The sequence below is a fragment of the Camelus dromedarius genome, chromosome 2 (assembly GCF_036321535.1).
Source record: "Camelus dromedarius isolate mCamDro1 chromosome 2, mCamDro1.pat, whole genome shotgun sequence".
Taxonomy (NCBI): Eukaryota; Metazoa; Chordata; class Mammalia; order Artiodactyla; family Camelidae; genus Camelus; species Camelus dromedarius.
The window spans coordinates 2,824,303-2,847,585 of NC_087437.1; the positions used below are offsets into that span (position 1 = coordinate 2,824,303).

General features: G+C 44.0%; 2 protein-coding genes and 1 non-coding gene across 9 annotated transcripts in view; all 3 read left to right on the top strand.

Annotated features, from left to right (window-relative positions):
• Positions 1 to 23,283, top strand: part of LOC105088760 (glutathione S-transferase LANCL1) — a 76,565-nt gene that overhangs the window by 39,122 nt on the left and 14,160 nt on the right. For 3 of the 7 annotated variants that reach the window (XR_010382829.1, XR_010382828.1, XM_064490621.1), the window contains one exon: positions 3,814 to 5,714. The exons of 3 other annotated variants lie outside the window; for them this stretch is intronic. Coding sequence is in view for 2 of the 4 variants with exons in the window: in XM_064490621.1 (XP_064346691.1) it covers positions 3,814 to 3,921 (108 nt within the window). In the remaining 2 variants the exon portion in view is untranslated. Of the gene's footprint in view, positions 1 to 3,813; positions 5,715 to 6,816; positions 6,961 to 23,283 lie in introns of those variants that run through there. One more of the 7 variants, XM_064490626.1, reaches the window with a different exon arrangement.
• On the top strand, positions 11,206 to 15,062 carry LOC105088759 (small ribosomal subunit protein eS7-like). Its single transcript, XM_064477245.1, has one exon. It carries the CDS (start codon positions 14,436 to 14,438, stop codon positions 15,060 to 15,062), a length of 627 nt encoding a protein of 208 aa, XP_064333315.1. The 5' UTR covers positions 11,206 to 14,435.
• TRNAC-GCA (transfer RNA cysteine (anticodon GCA)) lies at positions 22,977 to 23,048 on the top strand. Its single transcript has one exon. It is a non-coding gene; the product is annotated as a tRNA-Cys (tRNA).

Consider the following 23,283-nt stretch of genomic DNA (forward strand, 5'->3'; position numbering starts at 1 on the left):
ATCCATTAGTAAGGCCATCTGGTCCTAAAATTTTCTTTTGTTTTAATGTTTTTGATCACCAATTCAATCTTCTCACTCATTTTGGTGTCTTTTGGATTTTCTGGGGTTTTTTTTTTTTTATTGATTCAACCTTGGTTGATCTAAGAGTCAAAGGACTCACCAGTTTTTTCCTGGGTTATCCACTCTGTTGGTGAAAATTGTTCATAGTGGGCTCTCGTGATCTTCTGTATATTTGTAGTACAAGCTATAGCATCTCTTCTTTTGTGTCTAATTTTATTTATTTTGAGTCCTCTCTTGGTGAGTCTACCTGAAGGTTTGTCTATTTCCGTTCTGATCTTTTCTGTTGTCTTTTTAGTTTCTATTTCATTTCTGTCCTCTCAACTCTTTGTTACTTCCTATCTCCTATTACCTTTGGGCTTAGTTTTCTTTTCTCTTTCTAGGCCTTGATGTGTAAAATTACTTTGGGTTTTTTGTTGTTGTTGTTGTTGTTTTAGGTTTCTTCCTTATTTCATTCTGTGTTTGCAGGAGGCCGCAAGGCAGGTGAAAGCATGCGCCGGTGTACTGGCTGGCTGTGGCTGCTATAGCAAATTACCACAAAGCTGAGGCCGTGCAAATTTATTCCGAAAGTCAGAAGTCCAAAATGGGTCTCACTGAGCTAAAATCAAGGTATTGGCAGGGCTGCCTTCCTCCTGGATGTTCCAGGGAAATACTAATTCTTTGTAAAATTTCTTTGTTTATTGGAGATCTTTTCTGTTTCTTGAAGTAGGTATTTATTGTTACGAAGTTTCCTCTAGGAACTGCTTTTGCTGAGTCCCATATTTTGGAGTTCTGAATTTCCATTTTTATTTGTCTCTAGATTTTTTTGATCTCTCTTTTCTGTCTTCTTTGACCCACTGACCGTTTAGTAGCATGTGTTTTAATCTCAAATATTTGTAACTTTTCTAGTTTTATTTTTGTAATTGTTTTCTAGTTTTGTATCTGTGATCAGAAAGAAAATGCTTAATGTGATTTCAGTCTTCTTATATTTATTGAGACTTGTTTTGTAACCTAACATACAATTAATTCACCTTGGAGAATGTTCCACATGTGCTTGAGAAGAACGTGCATCCTCCTGTTCTCAGGTGGAATGCTCTGTGAGGGTCTGGTGAGTCCGTATGGTCTCACGTGTGGTTCAAGAGCATTGTTTCTTCATTGCCTTTTTTAATCTGGATAATCTATTCTTGAAGGTGAGATTTTAAAGTTGCCTACTGTTACTGCATTTATGCCTATGTCTCATTACAGGTCTGTTAATATTTGCTTAATATTCATGTGCCCCTATGTTGGGTACATAAGTATTTACAAATGTTATATCCTGTTCTTGGGGTGACCCTTTTTCGTTATAGGCTGACCTTCTTTGTCTTTCATTACAGTTTTAGGCTCAAAGCATTCTTTTGTCTGATATCAATATAACTTTCCCTGCTTTCTTTTGTTTTCCATTTGCATGAAATATCTTTTTCCATCACTTGACTTTTAATTTGTGTGCACCTAAGAACTGAAGTGAAACTTGTATTGGCAGGATATAGCCAGGTCTTCTATTTATTTGGCTATTCAGTATCTTTTCTTTTCAGAGCTTCTTTTTCTAACTGAAGTATAGTTGATTTTCAATGTTGTGTTAGTTTGAAGTGTACAGCAAAGTTATTCAGATTATATATATTATATATAATATAATGTATATTATATTATATTCTAATATATATATATCTTAAGAATCTCTTCCATTATGAGATATGGGTTATTGTAAGATATTGAATATAATTTACTGTGCTATACAGTAGGTCCTTGGTTGTTTTTTTGTTTTTAATCTATTTTATGTATAGTAGTGTGTATTTGTTAATCCCAAACACCTAATTTATCCCTTCCCCCCTCCCCTTTCCACTTTGGTAGCCCTAGGTTGTTTTCTGTGTCTGTGTACCACTCAGTATCTTTTGATGAGAATTTAGCCCATGCAAGTTTAAGGTAACCATGGATAACTGCAAACTCGTGTTGCTCTCTTGTTCATTGTTTCCCGGCTCTTCCGCACTGCATTTGTTGCTAACTTCTTTTCCTCTCCTTTGGGGATTTGAAGATTTTTCTGTAGTGGTATGTTTGATTCTTTTGTCTTTATCTTCTGCGTATTGATTATAAGTTTTTTGCTTTTTGGTTGCTGTCTGGCTGGTGTGAAATACCTTACACTTATGTCAGTCTATTTTAAGATGATAACTTCTTAGATTTGAATGCATACTAGAGCTCTTCATTCTCACTGTCTCTCTCATATTTTATGTTTCTGATATCACAGTTGTCACCTTTTTATCCTTGCTACTTTATGCACTTATAGTTAATCTTACCACTTCTGTCTACAGCCCCCATGCTAGATTTATAAGTGATTTACCCATCACTAGTACAACATTAGCGTATTCCGAACTTAGCCATACATTTTCCTTTGCCATTGAGATGTATACTTTCACACGTTTTCCTGATACTAATTAGCAATGTTTTGGCATGAACATTTTTCTCTAAGAATTTTTGTAAGGTTGCTCTAGTGTTGACGACCTCTTTTCAGCCTTTGCTTGTCTCCAAAACTCTTCCCTTGCCTGCAGATCTGAAGGACTACTTTGCTGGGTAGAGCATTCTTGGTTGGGAGGGCTTTCTTTTTCTTTTCTTCAAACCCTCAAAGTTTCTGCTAAATACTCTGCTGATTGTCTTATGGGGTTTCCTTGTACATAACAAGTCACTTTTCTCTTCTTGCTTTTACAGTTTTCCCCTTGCTTTAACTTTTGATAATTTAATTTTAATTTGCTTTGGTGTGGGTCTCTTTAGATTCATCTTATTTCAAACTACCTGGGCTTCCTGGATCTGGTATTTCTTTTTTCCTTCATGTTAGAAATGTTTTCAACCATTAAAAACAAACAAACAAACAAACAACTCTTTCTGCCCTCTTCTCCCTCTTTTCTTCTTCTAGAACCTGTATAATCTACACCTTGTTCCACTTGATAATGTCTCGTATGTCCCTCTAGCAATGTTTACTATTTCATTTATTTTTGCACCACTGATTGAATGTAGTTCACTGCCCTGCCTTTAAATTCACTGATTTTTCCTTATGCTTTGTCTAATATGCTATTAAACCTCTCTACTGAATTTTTCAGTGTAGTTATTTTATGCTATAGCTCTGTAGTTTCTGTTTGGTACTTCCTTAAATATTCTATCTTTTTTGAAATTCTCACTTTGTTCATGCATTTATCCCAAAGTGGTGGATATCAGTCATCATGAAAAAAACCAGACTTCTTGGCAGATGTATTTCTCTTCCTGGTATGGAGGCATCTTTGCAACATGATTTTCTTTTATACTTGTAATTTCTTTGCAAAGGGGGAAGATTATGCTTTATTTTTAGTCACAGTGAGTTCCCTGTGTCACTTATGGTGGGAATGCAAAGTGACTAAACCACCTGAAGACGTCTTAGCACTTTTCTGCGGAGATAAACCTGGACTTTCCATCTGATGGGGTAGTTGTGCTCTAATGTAGCTCCTCAAATCACTTACAGACTTAAGTCCACACAAAAACTTCATGGGGATGCTTGTATCTACATTAATTCCTTTAGCTTCTCCTCACTCCCTAAGTTTTGCTTACAGGGCATTTCTTGTATGGAACATCACAGGGAACACATGTTTCCAACCCCATTTTCAAAGGAAGCCTTTAACCCCGTCATCCCTGTGTCCCCTCCCCCTGCACAGTCTCCTTGTCCCTCAGGGTTCCTGACACACTCAAGATGTGGTTTGTCTCACTGTGTCTCTCACACAGGAGTACATAGCCATGTCCTTGGATATCAGAGGGCTCACCTTCATGTCGATTGTGCTGGTGGACGTGTCCTTGGTCAAGGTGACCCTGCCCTGGAACTTCTCTGCATAGCTTGTGGCACCGTCTTTGAAGTCAGTTCATCCCATTGACTCAAGCTCTTCTCCAGGGGCCTGCTCCACCCAGTGCACGTTGTAGCTGGCGAAAGTGTATCAGGAAGCCTTGTAGGAGACCTTTGCTGAAGCCCCAGGCTTCCTCAGCTCAGCCCCAGACTGCAGCAGCTGGACCTGCAGGTGGACGCCTGTGCACAAGAGGCAGAGCTGGATGAGCACTAGTTGACGGGTCCTGGATCCCTCCTCATCCCAGAGACTAAGGAGCCCCTGACTTGTAACCACTGCCACCAGGGGGAGGATTCTTCAGCTGCAATCCATGGTGAGGGCTGTGCTCTCAGGGCGTCTGTGAAGGAGGGCGTGTGACTGTTGCATGATACTCCCACAGCTCAGGTTATCCATATTTAACCTAGGAGACCTCAGCTCATTTGTATATTCAAGAGGTTGAAAACTCTGTACTTAACAATCTGGTGCAACTTGAAAAGGAGAACATAAAGGACACAAGGACACACACTCCATGGATGCTGAGGGTCTTCATCCTCATCCTTGTTTGAGAATGTGCATCCCCTGCCACATCCCTGAACTCTGTGCAGAAAGAGCTCTTCCCACTGAGGGCCAAGCCCCCACAGGACAAGGCCCTCATTGTGACCCGCCTTTGAATGACTCAGAGACACCTGAACCTGTTCTGGGCTTTCATGTGTGAATGACTTACTCCTGGGACTGGAAGGCCGCACACTTTTTCACATTTTGAATTAATAAAACCATCCCTGTCTTCAAGCTACTTACTATTGAAATAGCAGGAGCCCTAGAAATTCTCTTTTTAAATGTGGTCTTCACTGACTTACTAAGGCATGCAAAAGCTCTCATTAGAATCCAATATTTGAAGACACATCAGTAGTCCTTGTCAAATTGTTAGTATAGACTTTTTTTTTTTTGAAAAAAGAAAACCATGGCCCCCAAGGAAACCCCTCCAAGGCCCTCTGCCCCTGCTCCTGGGCTGGAGGCCCGTGCCAAGGCTTCCTGAGCGCCCTCACGTGGGAGGGCCCTCTGAGGTCACAGGGTGTGTACCTTCTAGTCCAGTATTACATTCCTCTGCCCTGAAATCAGGGAGCACTTTCAGGGACATCAGGTTTTCTTTTCTTTTCTGTTTCTGTTCTCAGTTATTGAGGATGTTTTTGTTTGTTTCTTTTTTCCGTGTGTGTGTGTGTGTGTGTGTGTCGGTGTCGGTGTCGGTGTCGGTGTTGGGGGTAATTAGGTTTATTTATTTATTTTGTGGAGGTACGAGGAACTGAACCCAGGACCTCATGCATGCTAGGCATGCACTCTACCACTGAGCTGTATCCTCCCCCCATTATAAAATACGGAATGTAGTTCCCTCTGCTATACAGTAGGATGTTGTTTTTTATCTGTTTTGTGTATAGAAATTTGTATCTGCTAATTCCAAACTCCTAAAGTGTCCTTCCCCGATCCCATTTCCCCTTTGGTAAAAATGTTTGTTTTCTATGTCTGTGACTCTGTTTATGTTTGTAAGTAAGTTCATCTCTATCATATTTTAGATACCACATCTTAAGTGTTATACCAAATTTGCATTACTCTTTCTGACTTACATCACTGACTATGAAAATCTCTAGGTTCACTGATGCTGCAAATGGCATTATTTCATTCTTTTTTTATTGAAGAAGAGTCAGTTACAATATGTCAGTTTCTGGTGCACAGCACAATGTCCCAGTCATGCATATGCATACATATATTTGTTTTCATTTTCTTTTTCATTAAAGGCTATTACAAGATATTGAATCTAGTTCCCTGTGCTATACAGAAGAAATCTGTTTTTTATCTATTTTTATATATATAGTGGTTAACTTTTGCAAGTCTCAAACTCCCTGATTTATCCCTTCCCACCCCCGGATGCTCACTTTGAGCCGTGCAGCTGTGGTGAATCAGCAGTTGAGTTGAGTCTGCTGACATCAGGTAGGATCTCTCAGCTTAGGGGAACTTCACATGGGTAGCGCCCCATCTCATTTGCTGTATTCTCGGTGTCAGGAATTTTTTCTTGCCTGTCAATAGTAAGAGTAATAATGAAATTTCCTGCTCAAGATGGGTGGCAGAGCGTGCCTGTTTACCTGTCCTCCTTTCCCAAATCGCATTAGGAAAAATGGGGCACAAGAGGATGGCTATGACAAGACGCACCCCACCGAGTGAGGGTGCTTGGCTTCACACAAGAAAGAATTCAAGAGCGAGCAATAGTGGAGAAAGTAGGTTTATTCAGAGAGACATATACTCCATAGACAGAGTGTGGACCATCTCAGAAGGCAAGAGGCGGCCCCAGGGCATGGGTCATCCAGCCCAGGGGGGTGGGAGTGCTCCATTTTTATGGGCTCAGTAATTAATGTCCTAACAAGTAGGAATATTTTTCCTTCTGTTTGAGGAAGGGGCGGGGATTTCCTGGAATTGGAGCACGGCCCACTCTTCGGCCTTTTGTAGCCTTGGAACTGTCATGGTGCCCGCGGGTGTGTCACTTAGCAGCTAAAGTATTACAATGAGCCTATAATGAGGCTCACAGTCTACTAGGATTTGAATCTTCCGCCATCTTGGGCCTGGTTGGTTCTAACCAGTTTATGTCCTATCCTCAATAGCTGTATCATTCTTTTAATGGTTGTGCCCTGCCCCTTCCCTCCTGTCTCATTGTGAGGTCAAGAAGAAACTCAAAGACTAAAGATGGTGCCCTATCAGGGGTAGTGGTGGGAGTGGTCCCCTCTGGGTGCTGGCAAGGGCTGGATGCATTGTCTATAAAGAGTTTAAAAATAATAATAAAACTCAAAGTTAGTCTGCTTTTTATTATCACCATGCAGTAATTCTAAACAGTGTTACTGACAAAAAACACTTCTCTGTGCCTCAGCTGATGACCCCACCCACCCACCGCCCACTTGGAACTCCTCTGCCCAGCAGACACCAGATTGCCAGGCTTCTCTCTGAAGTAAGTTGAATTTGCCTTCTGGGTGAGAGCATTAAAATAGCATATCATAGACCTCTGTTTTCTGCTAAGGTAGCCACTAGCTAGCTACACGTGGCTATTTACATTTAAATCAATAAAAATAAAATTATATTAAAATTCACTTTCTAGTCTCACTAGCCACATTTCAAGAGTTTATCAGCTTCAGAAAACAAGGGGCTACTGTACTGGGCAGCGCAGACATAGGCTATTTCCATCAGTACAGAAAATCCTGTTAGGGTTGCTGTGGACGCTACCAGGTGTCTGACCATAGGAAAACGTAAATTAACGGCATGCTACTCATGCATATGGTTGCCAGAAAATCAGCCTCTGCACCCCAGAAAGCGAATTCAAACGTGGAGACAGAGTCTTGGGAGCAAAGAAGAGAGCCACTTCACTGCAGCGGGCTCATGCCTTAGAGACTGTGCCTCCATCCCAGGGCTGGGACTTGGTGATTATATAGGCAGACGGGACCGAGCACATCAGTGATAAGGAACAGTAGAGGCTTTTACTGAAGTTTATCTTGTGTTGGGAATTTCTGGTCCCGAGGCCTTGGCGTTGTCAGGTCTGACCCCACTGGTGTCACAAGGGCTTTTGGAGGCCCTGGCCATTCCTTCAAGGTTATCGTTCTGTGACCTTTCTGGAAAACAGCCTCTGGGTTTTGGATACAAGTTGTTTAGGGAAGAGTGTAAATCAGGGTTGGGTTGCTAAGCACGTAACCATTCGAGCAAGTTAAACAATAGCAGTAGCAAGGAGGAAAACCAGTTAGTCAGTTAGAACTCTGAGAAAACAAGTGAATCCATCACAGGAAACTCTGTAAGCTGTCTTAGCATCAGGGAAGCCATTCTGTGACTCCTTCAATATCGTGTATAATAGTATTTCTGAAATGAACTGTGGCATAATAAATCAGCACTGCCTGGGGCAGCATTAAATCTACCCCACAGACATATGTCTCTACCTATGAAAGTCTGAGAATGGTTCAGTTCAATGCAGATATGACTGACTGCCCACTCCGAGCCAGGACTGGTTAAGGAACTAGAGATGAGTCCGATTCCTGCCAGGAGGAGTTGATCATCTCCAGATGATGAAGAAACATACAGGTAAACAATAGTATATTGCAGGATGATATGTGTCAGAACTGAAGGGTGCTTGAAGTATAGAGCCAGCACAGAGGAAGGTTTAACAAACTATCTCTACCTCGAAGGTGGGAGGAAGTTGGTATTTGAAGACATAAAGGCAAGCCCTACCTTTGTGTTACAGAACTAAACCAATTATTGCTAATAAATGTGTATTGCAAATTATATAAATCTTAAAGCGCCCAGCAGAGACTTAGTGGAAATTGAGGTCTTTGCTGCAGCCAGCGTTCTGCTTCTCCATGGCTCTCAAAGACCCTTTTCAAGTGCCCATGAGGAATGTTCCCACCTCAGATGAGAAGGCAGCACAATGTCACCATAGTTCACCGTTCCTGATCTGCCCTAAACTTCCTTTCTGACCAAAATGAAAGGCTCTGGGTTGAGGTATTTTCATGGAAACATGGTGTCTCTGGACAAGAGAAGGTGCTTTTCGATGCTCTGTATCCTTGGGGATTAAAAGAGGGCAGAGAGGGTATCTGGGTGTCTTGGAGCAGAACAGGGACCAACGCTAGGTGTTTTGACCCTCTGTGGCTTCTTTATGTTTGATCTTGGACATCCCTTACAACTCCATTTAATTTAGTTATTAAGTCCTTAAAAGAAAAGTGTTTTTCCTTCTTGGGCGGATGGGCAAGGGGGACCTAGGTGGACAGGATGTCTTTCCTCTCTAATGGGATGGAATTCCTGGGAAGGCCGTGGATAGGCTGATGGAGACAGAGGTAGTAGCCTCTCGAGAGGTTAGAAAATGGAAATGCTTTAGAAGTGCTGAAAATCTCAGTTGTGATTGCCCTTAAGCAGAGTTCCATCTTCTGCATTTGTTCTGGGCTGATAGGTGCAATGCTCTCTCCTTCCAGACGGGGGTGGAACTACTGAACCCAGGGAAGGGATGGTGGCACTGCCAAGTGGGGCCCCTTACCACCGTGCTCAGGAAAAAGCAGGAAGTCTTCCTGTTCCTGAAAGTGAACTTTTTGGGTGTCCATTGTCTAGAGGGCTGGCTAGGGAAGATACCCCTCCTGCAATCCAGGCAGAGATTGGCTGGAGGCTGAGGCTGAGGGACAGACTAGGGAAACTCAGGGCTGATTAGAAGGAAGCACAATGGTTGATGGAGGGTGGAGGGGGCAGAAGTGAGCAAAGAGTGACAAGCATCTTGCTTGGGATATCTGCTCTTAAAGCATCACCTCTGAGGCTCTTCCTCCTCCAACCTCCAAAGCCCCAAATAAACCATCGGACTCACGATGTGAAGACCCACGTCACTCAAGAGCACCGTCGATAGCAGCAAGGGAGGCCCTGGCTCTGCGGGACCGCTGCCAATGCAGCGTATCTTCTCTGGGTTTCCAGTCTGAGGAATCTGAGAACAGAACCAAAGTCTCAACAGGTGCTCCTTAAGTCCCTGTGGAAGCTCTCTCGTCGTCTGAGGCAGCGGTTCTCCAAGTGTGGTCCCTGGACCAGCGGCGTCAGCACCACCTGGGAAATGGTTAAACACGCAGATTCTCCAGTCCCACCCTGATCTACTGTGTCAGACCCTCTGGATTTTACTTTCGAGCCTTACAAGTGCTCAACACGTAGCCCACCTGAAAACACGTCTCACTTCAGTTTCTGTAAACCCTGGGTCCCTGAGCCAGGTTACAGTTTTGGAGTTTTTAGGAATTTGCTGGGGGGCACGTTTCATCCCTCTCACTTGGAGCAACACAAGGGAATATCCGATAAATTGAACAAACGCCATACTTGTCTCTCCTCACCCATGGCAGGAGCCCTCAGTGCAGAAAATAAAAATAAAAGACGACTTTGTTAGTAAAGAAAACCCACAGAAAATTGGGAAGCTGCAGGTGCAAAGTCAAGATCAAGGTCTTGCCAAATGTAGGTTTTTCCCTGGGATGTACAGGTATTCTGCAAAGTTAACAGAAAGGGAAGATGAAAGCAGGGTGGAGAGCCGGCGGCTTCAGAGTGTCAGCACCACCCACTGCGCAGCCTGTGCACCTTCCTGCAGGTGCCCCTGGGGCGCGCCCTTAACAGTGGGCGCTCAGCCCAGCACAGCGCTCTCCCGGGAGGCCTGCCTCTGCCTTCCTGGCGCCTCAAGCACCAGCTGTGTTTTCTCCCTCTGCCCCCACTTCCTTCCTCTTTCCTGTAGGATTGCCAGGACATTCCTGTCGGTGCTGGACCAGGCAGAACACACCTTCCTACCTCTCCTGGCCTATGATGACTTGTCCCCTCTCATTACCTTAACTGGGGTCCTGATGGGATGGAGCTGCGTTCCTGGGCCCTTCTAGGCTCTCTTTTGGCTAAAGAAGGACTCATTTCTAATTGTGCCTTTCAGGGTTGCTAGATTTCCCACGTAAAAGTATAGAAAGCCCAGGTAAATTTGAATTTCAGACAAATGATGAAAAAATTGTGTAATATTTGGGACCTCCTTAGATTGAAAAAACTATTCATTATTTATCTGGAATTCGGATTTATTATTGTCTTGTATTTTAATATTGTCTTGTATTTTACATGGCAAACTGACTTCCGGGGGTCCCATTTCAGCTGCTTTATGCAGGAGAGACACTTTCTTTAAGAAAGGAATGTATTTAGTCATAAAAAGGGCAGGCTTCCCTACCCACTAGCTATGTGGTGCCATATACTGATTACATACTGAAATGATAATGTTTTTCACATATTGGATTCAACTATATTGTGAAAATTAATTTCACCTGTGTCTTTTTATTTTTTTTCCTTAAATGCAGCTACTAGAAAATGTAAACTTTTATATGGTGGTGACATTTGCAGTCTGCATTCCATTTCCAGTGGACAGTGCTGGCCTAGAGCCAAGTTGGGGGGACCTGATGACTGTCAGGCCGGGAGCTGGGTGCCCACTGCTCAGGAGTTAGACTCTCATCATTAGAGTCTCATGCAGCCTACCTGGCTGGAGACAGACAGAATCCTTGAGCGTAGTTTGTGTTCACAAAGTTTTCATTGCTTTTATTTACTCTTCTGACCAAACCTCGGTGATTTCTGAGTGGCTCCAGCACAAACAGGATTGGGGCTGATGTCTCCTATGAAGTGTGTTTGGCCGATGACTTATGTCTTGAGGTCGAGACACGGTGGGAGGGGGCAGGATGGGGCTGTTGGGAAACGCGGTTCCGAGTTGTTCTTTTTACTTCTTTTTCTTCCTTTGATTTTATGACTGCAGACTGGTGGTGGCAAGACAGCTCTGACTATATTTGCTCAAAGCAGATGTCCCCATTAATTTAGAATTTGAGAGACTGAAAACCAAAGAGGGTGGCACTAAGAAATGTAGAAATTTCAGCAGCCAAACCAAATCTCTGCAAGTCTCCTGACTTCTGAACACTATTTACAGAGCTGGGTTCTGGGAAGTGGGACATCTTTTTATAACTGGCGGTATTTTAGGGTTTCACAGTTTAGATCTAGGACTTAAATTCTCAGTCTGTCGCTCCCTTCCTCCCCCCACTACCTAACCTCCTTCTGAAGTTCTTGGAAAGTAAACAAACATGAGTGAAAGCAAAGCAAAGAGTCAAGACCTTGCAGAGGCCAAGGTCGGACTGTGGTCAAACAACTTGCTGTTTACCAAGTTCCATTTAGAATCTGTGTGCCAGCCATGTCAACCTGCAGAATCTGCTCTCGGGTGCAGAATCCACCATCTGTCCACTTCCACTTTTTCTTCTGAGTCTCACCACCCGCTGCCCGGGTTGCCACATTGCCCTCCGTGGTTGCCTTGTCCCTGATTCTGGGATGCTATTCACGATCTCAGGCCAGTGAGAGGGGGTTGCTGCCGCCTCCCTTAGCAGTGAGCCTAGTGAGCTAGTGAGTCTAGCGGTTACTTCATCTAAGCCGAGCCCTCCCCCGACCCTCGGTCCTCTTGTTGGCATCACTGGCATCCATGTGAGGGGCTGTTGCTGTACATGTGTGACCTGTGGCTCTGCAGTGAGAGGAGCACTAATGGCATCGGCTGGCGGAATGAGGACCAGGGGCTGAGTGCCAGACTCCATTTTGGGAGGACAGCATCTCACGTCCACGGAGCCTTGAGATCTCAGACCCAAAGGAGACGGAGGCCACGTGTGTAGAAGGGTGGTGGGTGCTGGCCTGGAAATAGGCACACGTGAGAAAGTTGTTGCTACTGGGCCTGGAAATAGGCACACGTGAGAAAGTTGTTGCTACTGGAGTCCTGGCTTGTCTAGAGAGGGGTCTGGAGCAATGGCATCTGGCTTGGAGTTCTGCCAAGTGAGGCTGGAGATTTGCCAGAAGCTCTCCATCCCCTGCTCACTGGCCCTTGTGCTAGACCAGCAGGAAACTGGAGATGAGACGTAACTCTCCAGATAGAGGCGCCAGGACAAGCGAAAACAAAACCCAAAATTCAGCAGTCTCATGCTCTGCTCGCCAGACCACGCTGCCAAGATGTAGCCGTTAGACTGCGCCTTTCTTTCCCTTATGTACCTCCCACGATCGCCACTCACCCTTGTGTCTGTGCTGTCGGGTTTCATCCAGGCAGCAGTGCGGTTTGCCATGTACAATCAGAGCAAGTTAGGGGAAGGATGGGGCCTGGATCTTAGCTTTGTGTGTTGGGATGGTGGTGGGGGGTGGTCCGCAAGCTGGGAAAGGACCAGGACCCCAGGGCATTGCCATCTCCAGTCCCGGGTGAGGCGCGAAGCGATGGAATGTCCCAACAGCTGAAGTACAGACGGTGGTACAGACGGTGAGTATGGACAGGCACCTCCAGTTACATGTTGCAGCGTACTAAACCAGCCAAAGTTACTGGTGTAAACAAAAGTTACTGTGTTATGCTCATGTTAGGAATTTGGAAAGAGCAGGATGGGCAGGGCTTATCTCTGGTCCACGTTGTCTGGGGCTCAGCTGGGAAGACTTGAAAGCTGGGGAGGACTTGACAGCCTGGGCTGGAATGACCTACAGTCCTGCTCACTCACATGTCTTGCTGTTGGACTTCAGCTTGGCCTGTTGGCCTGAATGCCTACACATGACCCTCCCACATGGCCGCCTGGGCTTCCTCACAGCATGGGGCTGGGGTCCCAGAGCAAGAAGCCCCAGAGAAGCAGGGGGAAGCGGCGGGTCCCTTTCTGGCCTAACCTTGGAAGTCACACAGCACCACTTCTGCAGGGATGTACAAGCCCCAGGCCCTGGTCAGAGTCAAGTGGAGGGGACACAGACACCACTTTACAATCCGAGAAGTGACACAGACGTGAGGGGTCATGTTTTACATCAGAATATCCTCTGGCCACAATTACTTACATTCCTCCCAGATGGAAAATAGGTTTCCTCCTCCCAAGTCCCTACAGAAGTCTCACCCCATTGTGAAATCAGGTTCAGCCTCGAGGTCTAGGTGCCAGTGAGGCTCCCTGGGTCTGGCTCCTCAAACCCAGCTCCCTGAGTAGCATCTGTCTGAGTCTGAAGACCTGAGAACTGAAGAGACTGATGCTGTCTGGTGGGACAGGCATGGGCAGCTGCAGCAGACATTCCCATTCAAGAAGAGGGAAAACAGGAGGCACTTAGCAGCCGCTGGGCCATAGCAGTTCTGAAACCCAGCGAGGCACACGTGACGGATTGCTTACTAGGGCTCAGTGCTGCCACCTGGGAATATTAATTCCGTGGCTCTCGTGTCTGCTCTCTGGGCTCTCAGTTGTACCCTCTGAGTAACTCTTCTTTGTCTGCAAGAAACAGACTCCAAGGTAATGCCAGGAGGTTTGGTAAAGGAGGCAGGAGACATGTGGACCACCCGTCCACGGGGAGCAGAGTTTGGCCCCTGGGTTTGGTTTTGGAGCATGAATCCAGATTCCTGTTTCTGGGCATAGAGACTGGTAATAAAGTGACACACACAACCTTGGTCCTTGTTGAGGGGACTGGATGGAAATTTGCGTCCGACATCCCTCACAAAAGTGAGGCGGGGTGGAGGACCCAGGGAGATGAGGGAGTTTTCTTATGTACAAAGAGTGAAGCTATTTCAGTCTGTGTGAAGTTGGTCAGCTCAGCAAAAACTTTACGCTGGTGTTTTTCTAAGCTTAATTCACTTCCCAAAAGTCAATCAGGGCCCTCTGAGAACTGTGCACTTCCCAGCAACATTAATATATGATGCTTTGATTTGCTGTTCCCAGGTGACACAGTAAAGGAGTTTTCACCTGAAGTAGTTTGCCTGCAGAGCTACCAGGACAGTTTAATTATCTCCTTACAGTTTATATGTCACACACTCAACCAGGGCTGAGGCGGTTTGCATTAAAAACAAGATTGGGAGGAGAGGCACAGCCCAGTGGTAGAGTGTATGCTTAGCTTGCATGAGGTCCTGGGTTTAATCCGGAGTGCCTCCATTAAAAAAAAAAAAAACACCCAAGATTATCAAAATAAAAATAAAGGGTCAAAAACCATGTAGACAAGTGTCTGCCGAGGCAGCCAATGCTTCCTGCACCCGCCAAGGTCAAGGCCATGTTCAGCTGGAAGATGGTGAAGCCCAATGGCGAGAAGCCAGACAGGTTCGAGTCCGGCATCTCCCAGGCCCTCCTGGAGCTGGAGATGAACTCAGACCTCAAGGCGCAGCTGCGGGAGCTGAGCATCACCGCGGCCAAGGAAACTGAAGCTGGTGGTGGCTGGAAAGCTATTATAATCTTTGTTCTGGTCCCTCAACTGAAATCTTTCCAGAAAATCCAAGTCCGGCTAGTGCGCGAGTTGGAGGAAAAGTTCAGCGGGAAGCACGTTGTGTTTGTTGCTCAGAGGAGAATTCTGCCTAAGCCAGCTCAAAAAAGCCACACCAAAAATAAGCAAAAGCGTCCCAGGAGCTGCGCTCTGATGGCCGTGCACGAGGCCATCGTGGAGGACCCGGCCTTCCCGAGTGAGACCGCGGGCAAGGGGCTCTGCGTGGGGCTGGACGGCAGCCGGCTCATAATGGTCCATTTGGATAAAGCGTGGCAGAAAGACGTGCAGCACAAGGGTGAGATACTTTCTTGTGTCTACAAGAAGCTCACGGGCAAGGATGTGAGTTTTGAATTTCCAGAGTTTCAGCTGGAAACAAAAATAACTAAATAAAATAGTATTCACAATGAAAAAAAAACATGTAAACAATATGCTAAAAATTAGAATTAATTTAGTAGCAGTGATTGAATATTGAATTTGTTCTGAGCTTCATTCTGGAATAAGCTGTCACACAGCTATGTCTGTGGGGCACATCTTTGAAAATGTGCAGAAGTCTAAGTATTTGCTTCTGGAGATATTTACTTCGGCTCCTCTGAAGATGAAGCTTCTCTGAGTGTATTTAGAGGGTTATTTAGAAGTTTGTTTTGAACAGGATGTTTGAAGTTGGAGGGGTCTTGAGAGATTCTTTCCATCTGCCGACGAAGGTCGGATGTGCTGAAGATGCAGGGCTTTGCTCAAAGGTCACAGTGATGGAACAAAGCTGGCTCGACTGCGTCTCCCTCTTATGTAGAGGAGAGAGTCTTAGGTCTGAAGCTGCTAAGAAAAGCTTAAAGAGAAATTAAAAAAATATATACTTGCAGTAAGAAAAAATGATTTGATATACACTGGTGTTATTTCAGATATAAAGGAGTTCTAAACAGACATGACTCAGCGGGTTCCTGGCTGGACGGTGGTGAGTGCCAGGGAACAGAGGAAGCAGAATACAGAGAGAGGTAAGGGTGAGGTTGTGAAGAGAGGCCCCAAGGGAGCCAGAAATCCTTCTCTTGGTTGCTGCCTGGCAGGGAGGCTCCTGAGAAAATGAGAGATTAAGTCTGAATACCACTATCCTCATCTTCAGCATCCACCGAGGTGAACACCGGGGCAAAGCAGGATTTGGTTGGATCAGAGAGTTTCAGCGTCCACGCGCTGGGATGTTCTTTGTCCCTCCTCCCCGCTTCAGTGAACCTGACATGCACCAGTCCCAGACTTTCTTATCTGTCTCAAGACTTAACAAAACTTGACTACATGCCACAGGAGAGAAGCCCTGGGCACAGGACCGGTGGATTTGCAGCTTTGTGCACTGGGCTAAATCCAGAGGCTGCTTCTTCAAGAACAGAAAGTAGAGGATAACATTAGCTTGATTTGCTTTGTTGTTAAGTGGATACTGAAAAGGGGCTGAAATCAATGACCCCCTGAGCATCTGGGGAATGGAGGGAGTCACGTGGTGGTGTACCCTGCGGGAAGCAGTGAGAGGCATCAGGTTTGCTATTGGATTAGAGGCGAAGCTTGTCTTGGTCTGCCATTCAGGCAAAATCTGTTCACTGAGTGGGAGGTTGAGGAGTCTCCCAGCAAGTGAGACATGCACTTAGCCACGTCTGCTGTTTCTACAGTGTGCGTGTGGTTGGTTTTTTGAAGTGGCGTGCTTTGTTACTCAAGTTCTTTCTAATGTGAGAGCACAGGCTTTTTTTTTTTTTAATATATAACATAAAATTTATCATAATCATTTTTAAGTGCACAGTTCATTAGCGTTAAGTATATTCACAGTGCGGTACAACAGGCCTCGAGAGCGAACCTCTGTACTCACTAAACACAGATTCCTTCCTCCCCGAGTCCTTCACAACCACTTTTTTTCTTTCGTTTAAAAAAAAAAACTGCTTTATGGAGATACAATTCCCATTAAAAAAAAAAAAACTGCACATATATAAACAATGTATACAATCACTTGAATTAGGAAATACACCCATGAAACTATCACTACATTCAGGCCATCTACCACCTCACTTCCAAAAGTTTCCTCCTACCCTCTTTATTTTTAAATATGTATTTACTTATTTTTTAACATTTTTCTTTTGTAGTATGAGCACTGAACACAAGGTTTACCCAATTGGCAGATTTTTAAGTATCCAGTTCAATATTGTCAGCTATATATAGGCCAGTGTTGTATGGAAAATCTCCAGAATTCATTCATCTGGTTTGACTAGAACTTTGTGCCTTTTTACCAACGCCCCTCTCGTGTCCCCCTCTGCCCAGCCCCTGGTAACCACTATTCTATCTACTTTCTCGTTCTGAGTTTGGCATAAAAGTGGGATCATGCAGTATTTGTCCTTCTGAGTTTGGCTTATTTCACTTGGAATAATGTCCTCCAGGCCCATCATGTTGCAAAAGGGCATGATTTTCTTCTTTGAAAAGGCTGAATACTATTCCATTGTAGGTACAGACCACAGTTCCTTTATCCACTCATCTGTCTGTGGACATCCAGGCGGCTGCAGTGAACATGCAAATAGCTCTTCAAGATCCTGTTTTGAATTCTTTCGGGTAAATACCCAGAAGTGGGATGGCTGGATCACAGGGTAATTTCATTTGTAATTTTTTGAGGACTCTCCATACTGTTTTCCATCATGGCTGCACTACTTTACATTCCCACCAACACAAGCGTTCCAGTCTCTGTGTCTTCACCAACAGTTGCAATCTTCTGTTCGTTTGGTAGTGGCTGTCCTAATGGGTGTAGGGTGATAGCTCATTGTGGTTTGGATTTCTCTTATGATTGGTGATATTGAGCATGTTTTCAGTGAGCATAGGTGTTTATAAGAAAAAAAAATCTTGTGCAGAATAAAATGGGAAAAAGTCAAGGGAGTAAGGTTGATGGTGAATCTTATGGCCATGGTGAGGACACATTTTGTTTCTTTTTTATGTTGCACTGTATTTGAAACATCCCACATGGTTTAATCACTTTTTTCTGCTCTTATTTATTCAGGTCCTTTTTTGCTTTCATCAGAATTTTGTAGTTTCTAGCATACAAATTCGGTTAAACTTACATTTTAGTATTTCTTTTTTGTTATTGTAAATGGTACTACATTTTAAAATTTTGGTATTCATGTATTCATCAACAGTATGTAGAAATATAATTGATTTTTGTGTGTTTATGCAATATCTTCCATCCTGCAAACCCCCTACTATATTAGTTCTAGAAGTTTTTTATATAGATTCATTGGGATTTTTCTGTATAGATAATCATATCTTCTACAACCAGAGAAAATTGTCTTCTTTCTTCTTTAAGCTGCATGCTTTTTAATTTCCTTTTGTTGCATTAATGCAACTTCCATCATTGTCTTGCATAGAGTGGTGAGACCTGGTCCCCCACTAGAAGCTAAATTTTGAATTTGTGAGTCATAGTTTGCTGGAATGGAAAGGATATAAGAGATCTTCCAATGACAATAGCTCCATTTTCCACTTGTGGAAACTGAGGATTAAAAAGTGAAAAAATTCAACTGGGAAGCAATATCTTAATACAAGAGGAAAAAAATCTTTCTAATTACTGCAAAACTTAAGTTCTGATTCACTCCCATTATGAAGCAGTCCTACCAGGTCTGGAACCAGGAAGACTCAGCTGCTCGTGGCTGAGCACATTTTGAGTCATTACCCCAGTTTTCCCGAGGTCTCTGCAAGCTGTTTCGAGCTGTCATCCCCTCCTCCTTTGTTGTTGCTCCAATATGAACCTTGGTGTGTTAGGCTTTGGAACTCAGGCCAGATTATGTGGCTTGTGTGCCTTCTAGTTAAACACAGACTAACTTGTACTTTTGTTTATGTTTTGACAACGAGAGCAGATGCCCGTGTGCGATGTCATGGTGGTGGAGGGAGCAGGGAGTTAGGAACACACAGCAGGTCAGCTCAGCCATCGTCACTGAGCCCCTGCCTTGTGACAGGTGCTGTTCTGGGCCTCGTGAGGCATATGAAATCTCGACAAATAGGGGCAGGATCCTGAAGGCCAGTACAGGCCCACCAAGTCTTCCCAGAGTGTGCGGTGTGTATTAGGGGTCTCCAGGGAAACAGAACCAGTCGGAGGTACAGACATACAGACAGAGACTTGTGACGAGGAAGTGACTCATGCGATTATGTGGGCTGACGAGGCCCGAGATCGGCAGCCATGAGGCTGGAGACCCAGAAGGGCTGGTGTTTCAACTGGATCCTGAAGGCAGGAAAAGATTGATGTTCCAGCTCCAAGTGGTCAGGCAGAACAAGGTTCCTGTCCTTGGGCTTTTGTTGTTGCTGTTGCTGAGGTGTAGTTTACAATATTATAAATTGTATCAGTTTCAGGTGTACAACAGAGTGACTCAAACTTTACAGACCATATACTCCATTTAAAGTTATAAAATCTGGGCTCTGTGTTAGAATATACCCTTGTAGCTTATGTACTTTATACACAGTAGTTTGTGTCTCTTAATCTCCTTCCCTTATTTTGCCCCTCACCCTTCCCTCTCCCCTCTGGTCACCACTAGTTTGTTCTGTATATCTGTGTGTCTGTTACTGTGTTGTTATATTCCTTTGTTTGTTTTATTTTTTAGATTCCACATGTAAGTGATAACATACAGTGTTTGTCTTTCTCTGTTTGACTTACTTCACTAAGCGTAATACCCTCCAGGTCCATCCATGTTTCTGCAAATGGCATTATTTCATTCTTTTTTATGGCTGAGTAGTATTCCATTGTATAAATGTACTACATCTTTATCCAGTCACCTGTTGATGGACATTTGGGTTGTTTCCATGTCTTGGCTATTGTAAATAGTGCTGCTATGAACATTGGGATGCAGGTACCTTTTTGAATTAGGGTTCCCTCTGGATACATGCCCAGGAGTGGAATTGCTGTGTCATATGGTAAGTCTGTTTTTAGTCTTTTCAGAAATCTCCAGACTGTTTTCCATAATGGCTGCACCAATTTACATTCCCACTAGCAGTGCAGTAGCTCCCTTTTCCCCACACCCTCTCTAGGACTTGTAATTTGTGGCCTTTTTAATGTACTTGACCTTTCTAGTCAGCCCTTCAGTGGATTGGAAGAGGCCCACTTAAAACAGAGGCTCAGGCTGCTCTACTCCTTCGCCTATTCAGATGTTAATGCCATCCAGAAACACCCTCACAGACACATCCAGGACAATGACACCAAAATCTGGGCACCCTGTGGCCCAGGGTGGGCACATAAAATTAATCATCACACTGTTATCACTGAGGTTTCCAAGATGACTTTGGGCACCATGGACAAATTTACCAGCTGTGTGACCTTAGACAAGTGAATTAACTTCACTGTGCCTCAGTTTCCTCACTGTAGAGTAAAGGTGATAATAGTCCCTTTCTCACTGGGTTGTTTTAAGGATTAAGTGAATCAATATTTGTAAAGCATTTAGAGTGGCACATGGCAAGTTGTAAATATAATGTGTTAAATATAATTTTAACTTATTTCATAATCTATGTATTTGATGTGCAGCAGAAAGAAATGCAATTGGCATGATTTCAAGGGTATTTTTGCTTAGGATGAGGCTAAATAAAAAAGCGGTGCATTGATTTCCACACGATTATTGACTAAATACTAGTTGAGGCAGTACATGAAAATGGTAAAATAATTGAAGCAATAGAAATAAAAGCAAAAATAAACAAATGGGACTGAATTAAACTTACAAGCTTTTGCACAGCAAAGGAAACCATGAGCAAAATAAAAAGACAACGTATGGAATGGGAGAAAATATTTGCAAAAGATGAGACTGACAAGGGCTTGATTTCCAGAATATATAAATAGCTCATATGACTTAATAACCAAAAAGCAAACAACCCAATCCAAAAATGGGCAGAAGACCTAAACAAGAAATTCTCCAGTGAAGATATATGAATGACCAATAGGCACGTGAAAAAATTCTCAATATCAATTGAGAATTATCAGAGAAATGCAAATCAAAACTGCAATGAAGTATCACCTCACACAAGTCAGAATGGCCATCATTCAGAAGTCCACAAATGGTAAATGCTGGAGAGGCTGTGGAGAAAAAGGGAACCCTCCTACACTGCTGGTGGGAATGCAGTTTGGTGCAGCCACTATGGAAAACAGTATGGAGATTCCACAAAAGACTGAAAATAGACTTTCCATATGATCTAGCAATCCCAATCCTGGGCATATATCCAGAGAGAACCCTAGTTCAAAAAGACACCAGCACCCCAATGTTCATAGCCACACTATTTACAATAGCCAAGTCATAGAAACAGCCTAAATGTCCATCAACAGATGACTGGATAAAGAAGTTGTGGTATATTTATACAATAGAATACTACTCAGCCATAAAAAATGATAAAATAATGCCATTTACAGCAACGTGGATGTCCCTGGAGAATGTCACTCTAAGTGAAGTAAGCCAGAAAGAGAAAGAAAAATACCATATATCACTCATATGTAGAATCTTAAGAAAAACAACAAAAAGCCCCCAAATGAACTTATTTATAAAACAGGAACAGACTCACAGACATAGAAAACAAACTTACGGTTACCAGAGGGGAAGGGGATGGGAAGGGATAAATTGGGAGTTCAAGGTTTGCAGATACTGACCTGGTATACATAAAATATATAAACAGGTTTATACTGTACAGCACAGGGAACTATATTCGATATCTTGTAGTAGCTTATGGTGAAAAAGAATATGAAAACAAATATATGTATATTCATGTATGACTGAAGCATTGTGCAGTGCACCAGAAATTGACACAACATTGTAAACTGACTATACTTCAATTAAAAAAAAGAGAAAAAAAAAAAAGAAAATGGTAAAAAATTGAGACGTGGAAATACTGTGGATGAGAAAAAAAACTGGGCCTATCTCCAGTGACCAACCAACCCCATCCTGGTTTTCTGAGGGATTTCCTGGCACGCAGGGCATTCAGTGCTAAAACCAGGGAAATCTGCAGTAAACCAGGACGTTTGGTTTACCTCCATATAACTACAGTTTGGTGTTTATCCCACAAACATTTGTTAAGCACCTTCATCATTCCAGGCACTGAGGGCTTCCAGAGGGCCCCTGTCCCCAAGGAGCTGGCCGTGGAGTGGACCCTGGGTCCTGCCCCTGCTACTGTTATGTCTGTGCCTTTAAGCAAGGCTGTTCATCTTCCCTCCACCTGTTTCGCAGTCTGCAAAGGAAGTGGTTGGAATCAGTGACCTCTGAATCCTTTCCAAGGCCAGGGTTCTCCCTTACAAAGCACACAGTGCGTCTGTTACTGCGAAAACCTCCACTTTCACTGACATCCAGGGTGAGAAAAGAACAATGAGCAAAGCGTGCCTTGTGATCTTTTTTTCTGCTCTCAATTCCAGCCTGACATCGGCGGGAGCAACAAATGGAGTGGAGTTACTGCCCCTCCCAGGCTCCCAGACAACCACCACCCTGGCACAAAATGACCGGCCCTTGCTAGGATCCTTTGACCAGACCTCAGTATGTGTATGGTCTGGGGAACTGGCAGGAGAGAGACTTCTCAGCCGGTCTGAACATGTAAGAGTCCATCAGAAGCACCTGAAGGGTTTACTGGGGGAGAGGAGGTGTTTATGAAGCCATTCAATACCGGTTACTCCAACTATGGTTGTGTTTGGAAGTTGAAAAGGAATTTCGGGTGGTAGGATAAACACTATACTTAACCGATTAAGAAGAGGCTCTTGTTTGGAGCCTTGTCTTCATCAGTTGGCCTTTTGGGTTTGGGAGCATCCCGAGTGTCCGGCAAGCTGTGTTACACCACAGTGCCATTCACCGACCATCCTGTTTTACGTGAGTAAAATCGTCTTACAATTAATGTCTGGGAAAAGCTAGCTCACACAAATCATTATTTACATGTATTTTTTCCCAGAATCAATTTGATGCCACACATGTCTGTTGAGTTCCAGTTATGAGCTTGGTTCTGTGAAACCAGACAAGGAATGAGAACCCCCGTTGCTGGGAGCGTGACCGGAGTCGAGTCACCTGCATTTTCCTGCTGATGCCATTTGTGGGAAACATGCAACCAAGGTTCACTTCGTATGAAGCATGGGGGACAGAAGAGACTTGGGGTTTGGGGAGCCTAAGGAGAGCTTCTCGGTTCAGAGAACGTTGTTCTCAGGTGCCCGGTCTTTTCTTCGTAATAAACCTTTTCTAAGGCTTTGATGCTTGGACTCCTCCCAGGCGACAGTCTCTAATTATAGTTCCTGAGTCACTGCAGGTTTTACAGCCATAATGTTGAGACAGAGATAGATTATAAAAAGGAGTTCAGCCTGCTGGGGGTATAGCTCAGGGGTAGAGCATTTGACTGCAGATCAAGAGGTCCCTGGTTCAAATCCAGGTGCCCCCTGTGTGGTTTTCCTCTTTTGCTTAAGAATATGGATTGATTTTGCCTGTATTGTCTTGACCGTCTTCTGTAGTTCATGGCTGGTTGAACCATAACTAATGTCATTTGTGTATGTGCCAGACGGCACACTCGGTTGTCAACATTAATTATCTCCTCCATTTCTCACCAAAATGTTACAAGATACCTTATCTCCATTTTGCATGAGGAGTCTGAGACGAGATGCTAGAAAGGGCAGGTT

What these genes read in the sequence shown, in the direction of transcription:
- LOC105088759 (XM_064477245.1), top strand. Translation starts at nt 14,436, where the DNA reads ATGCTTCCTGCACCCGCCAAGGTCAAGGCCATGTTCAGCTGGAAGATG.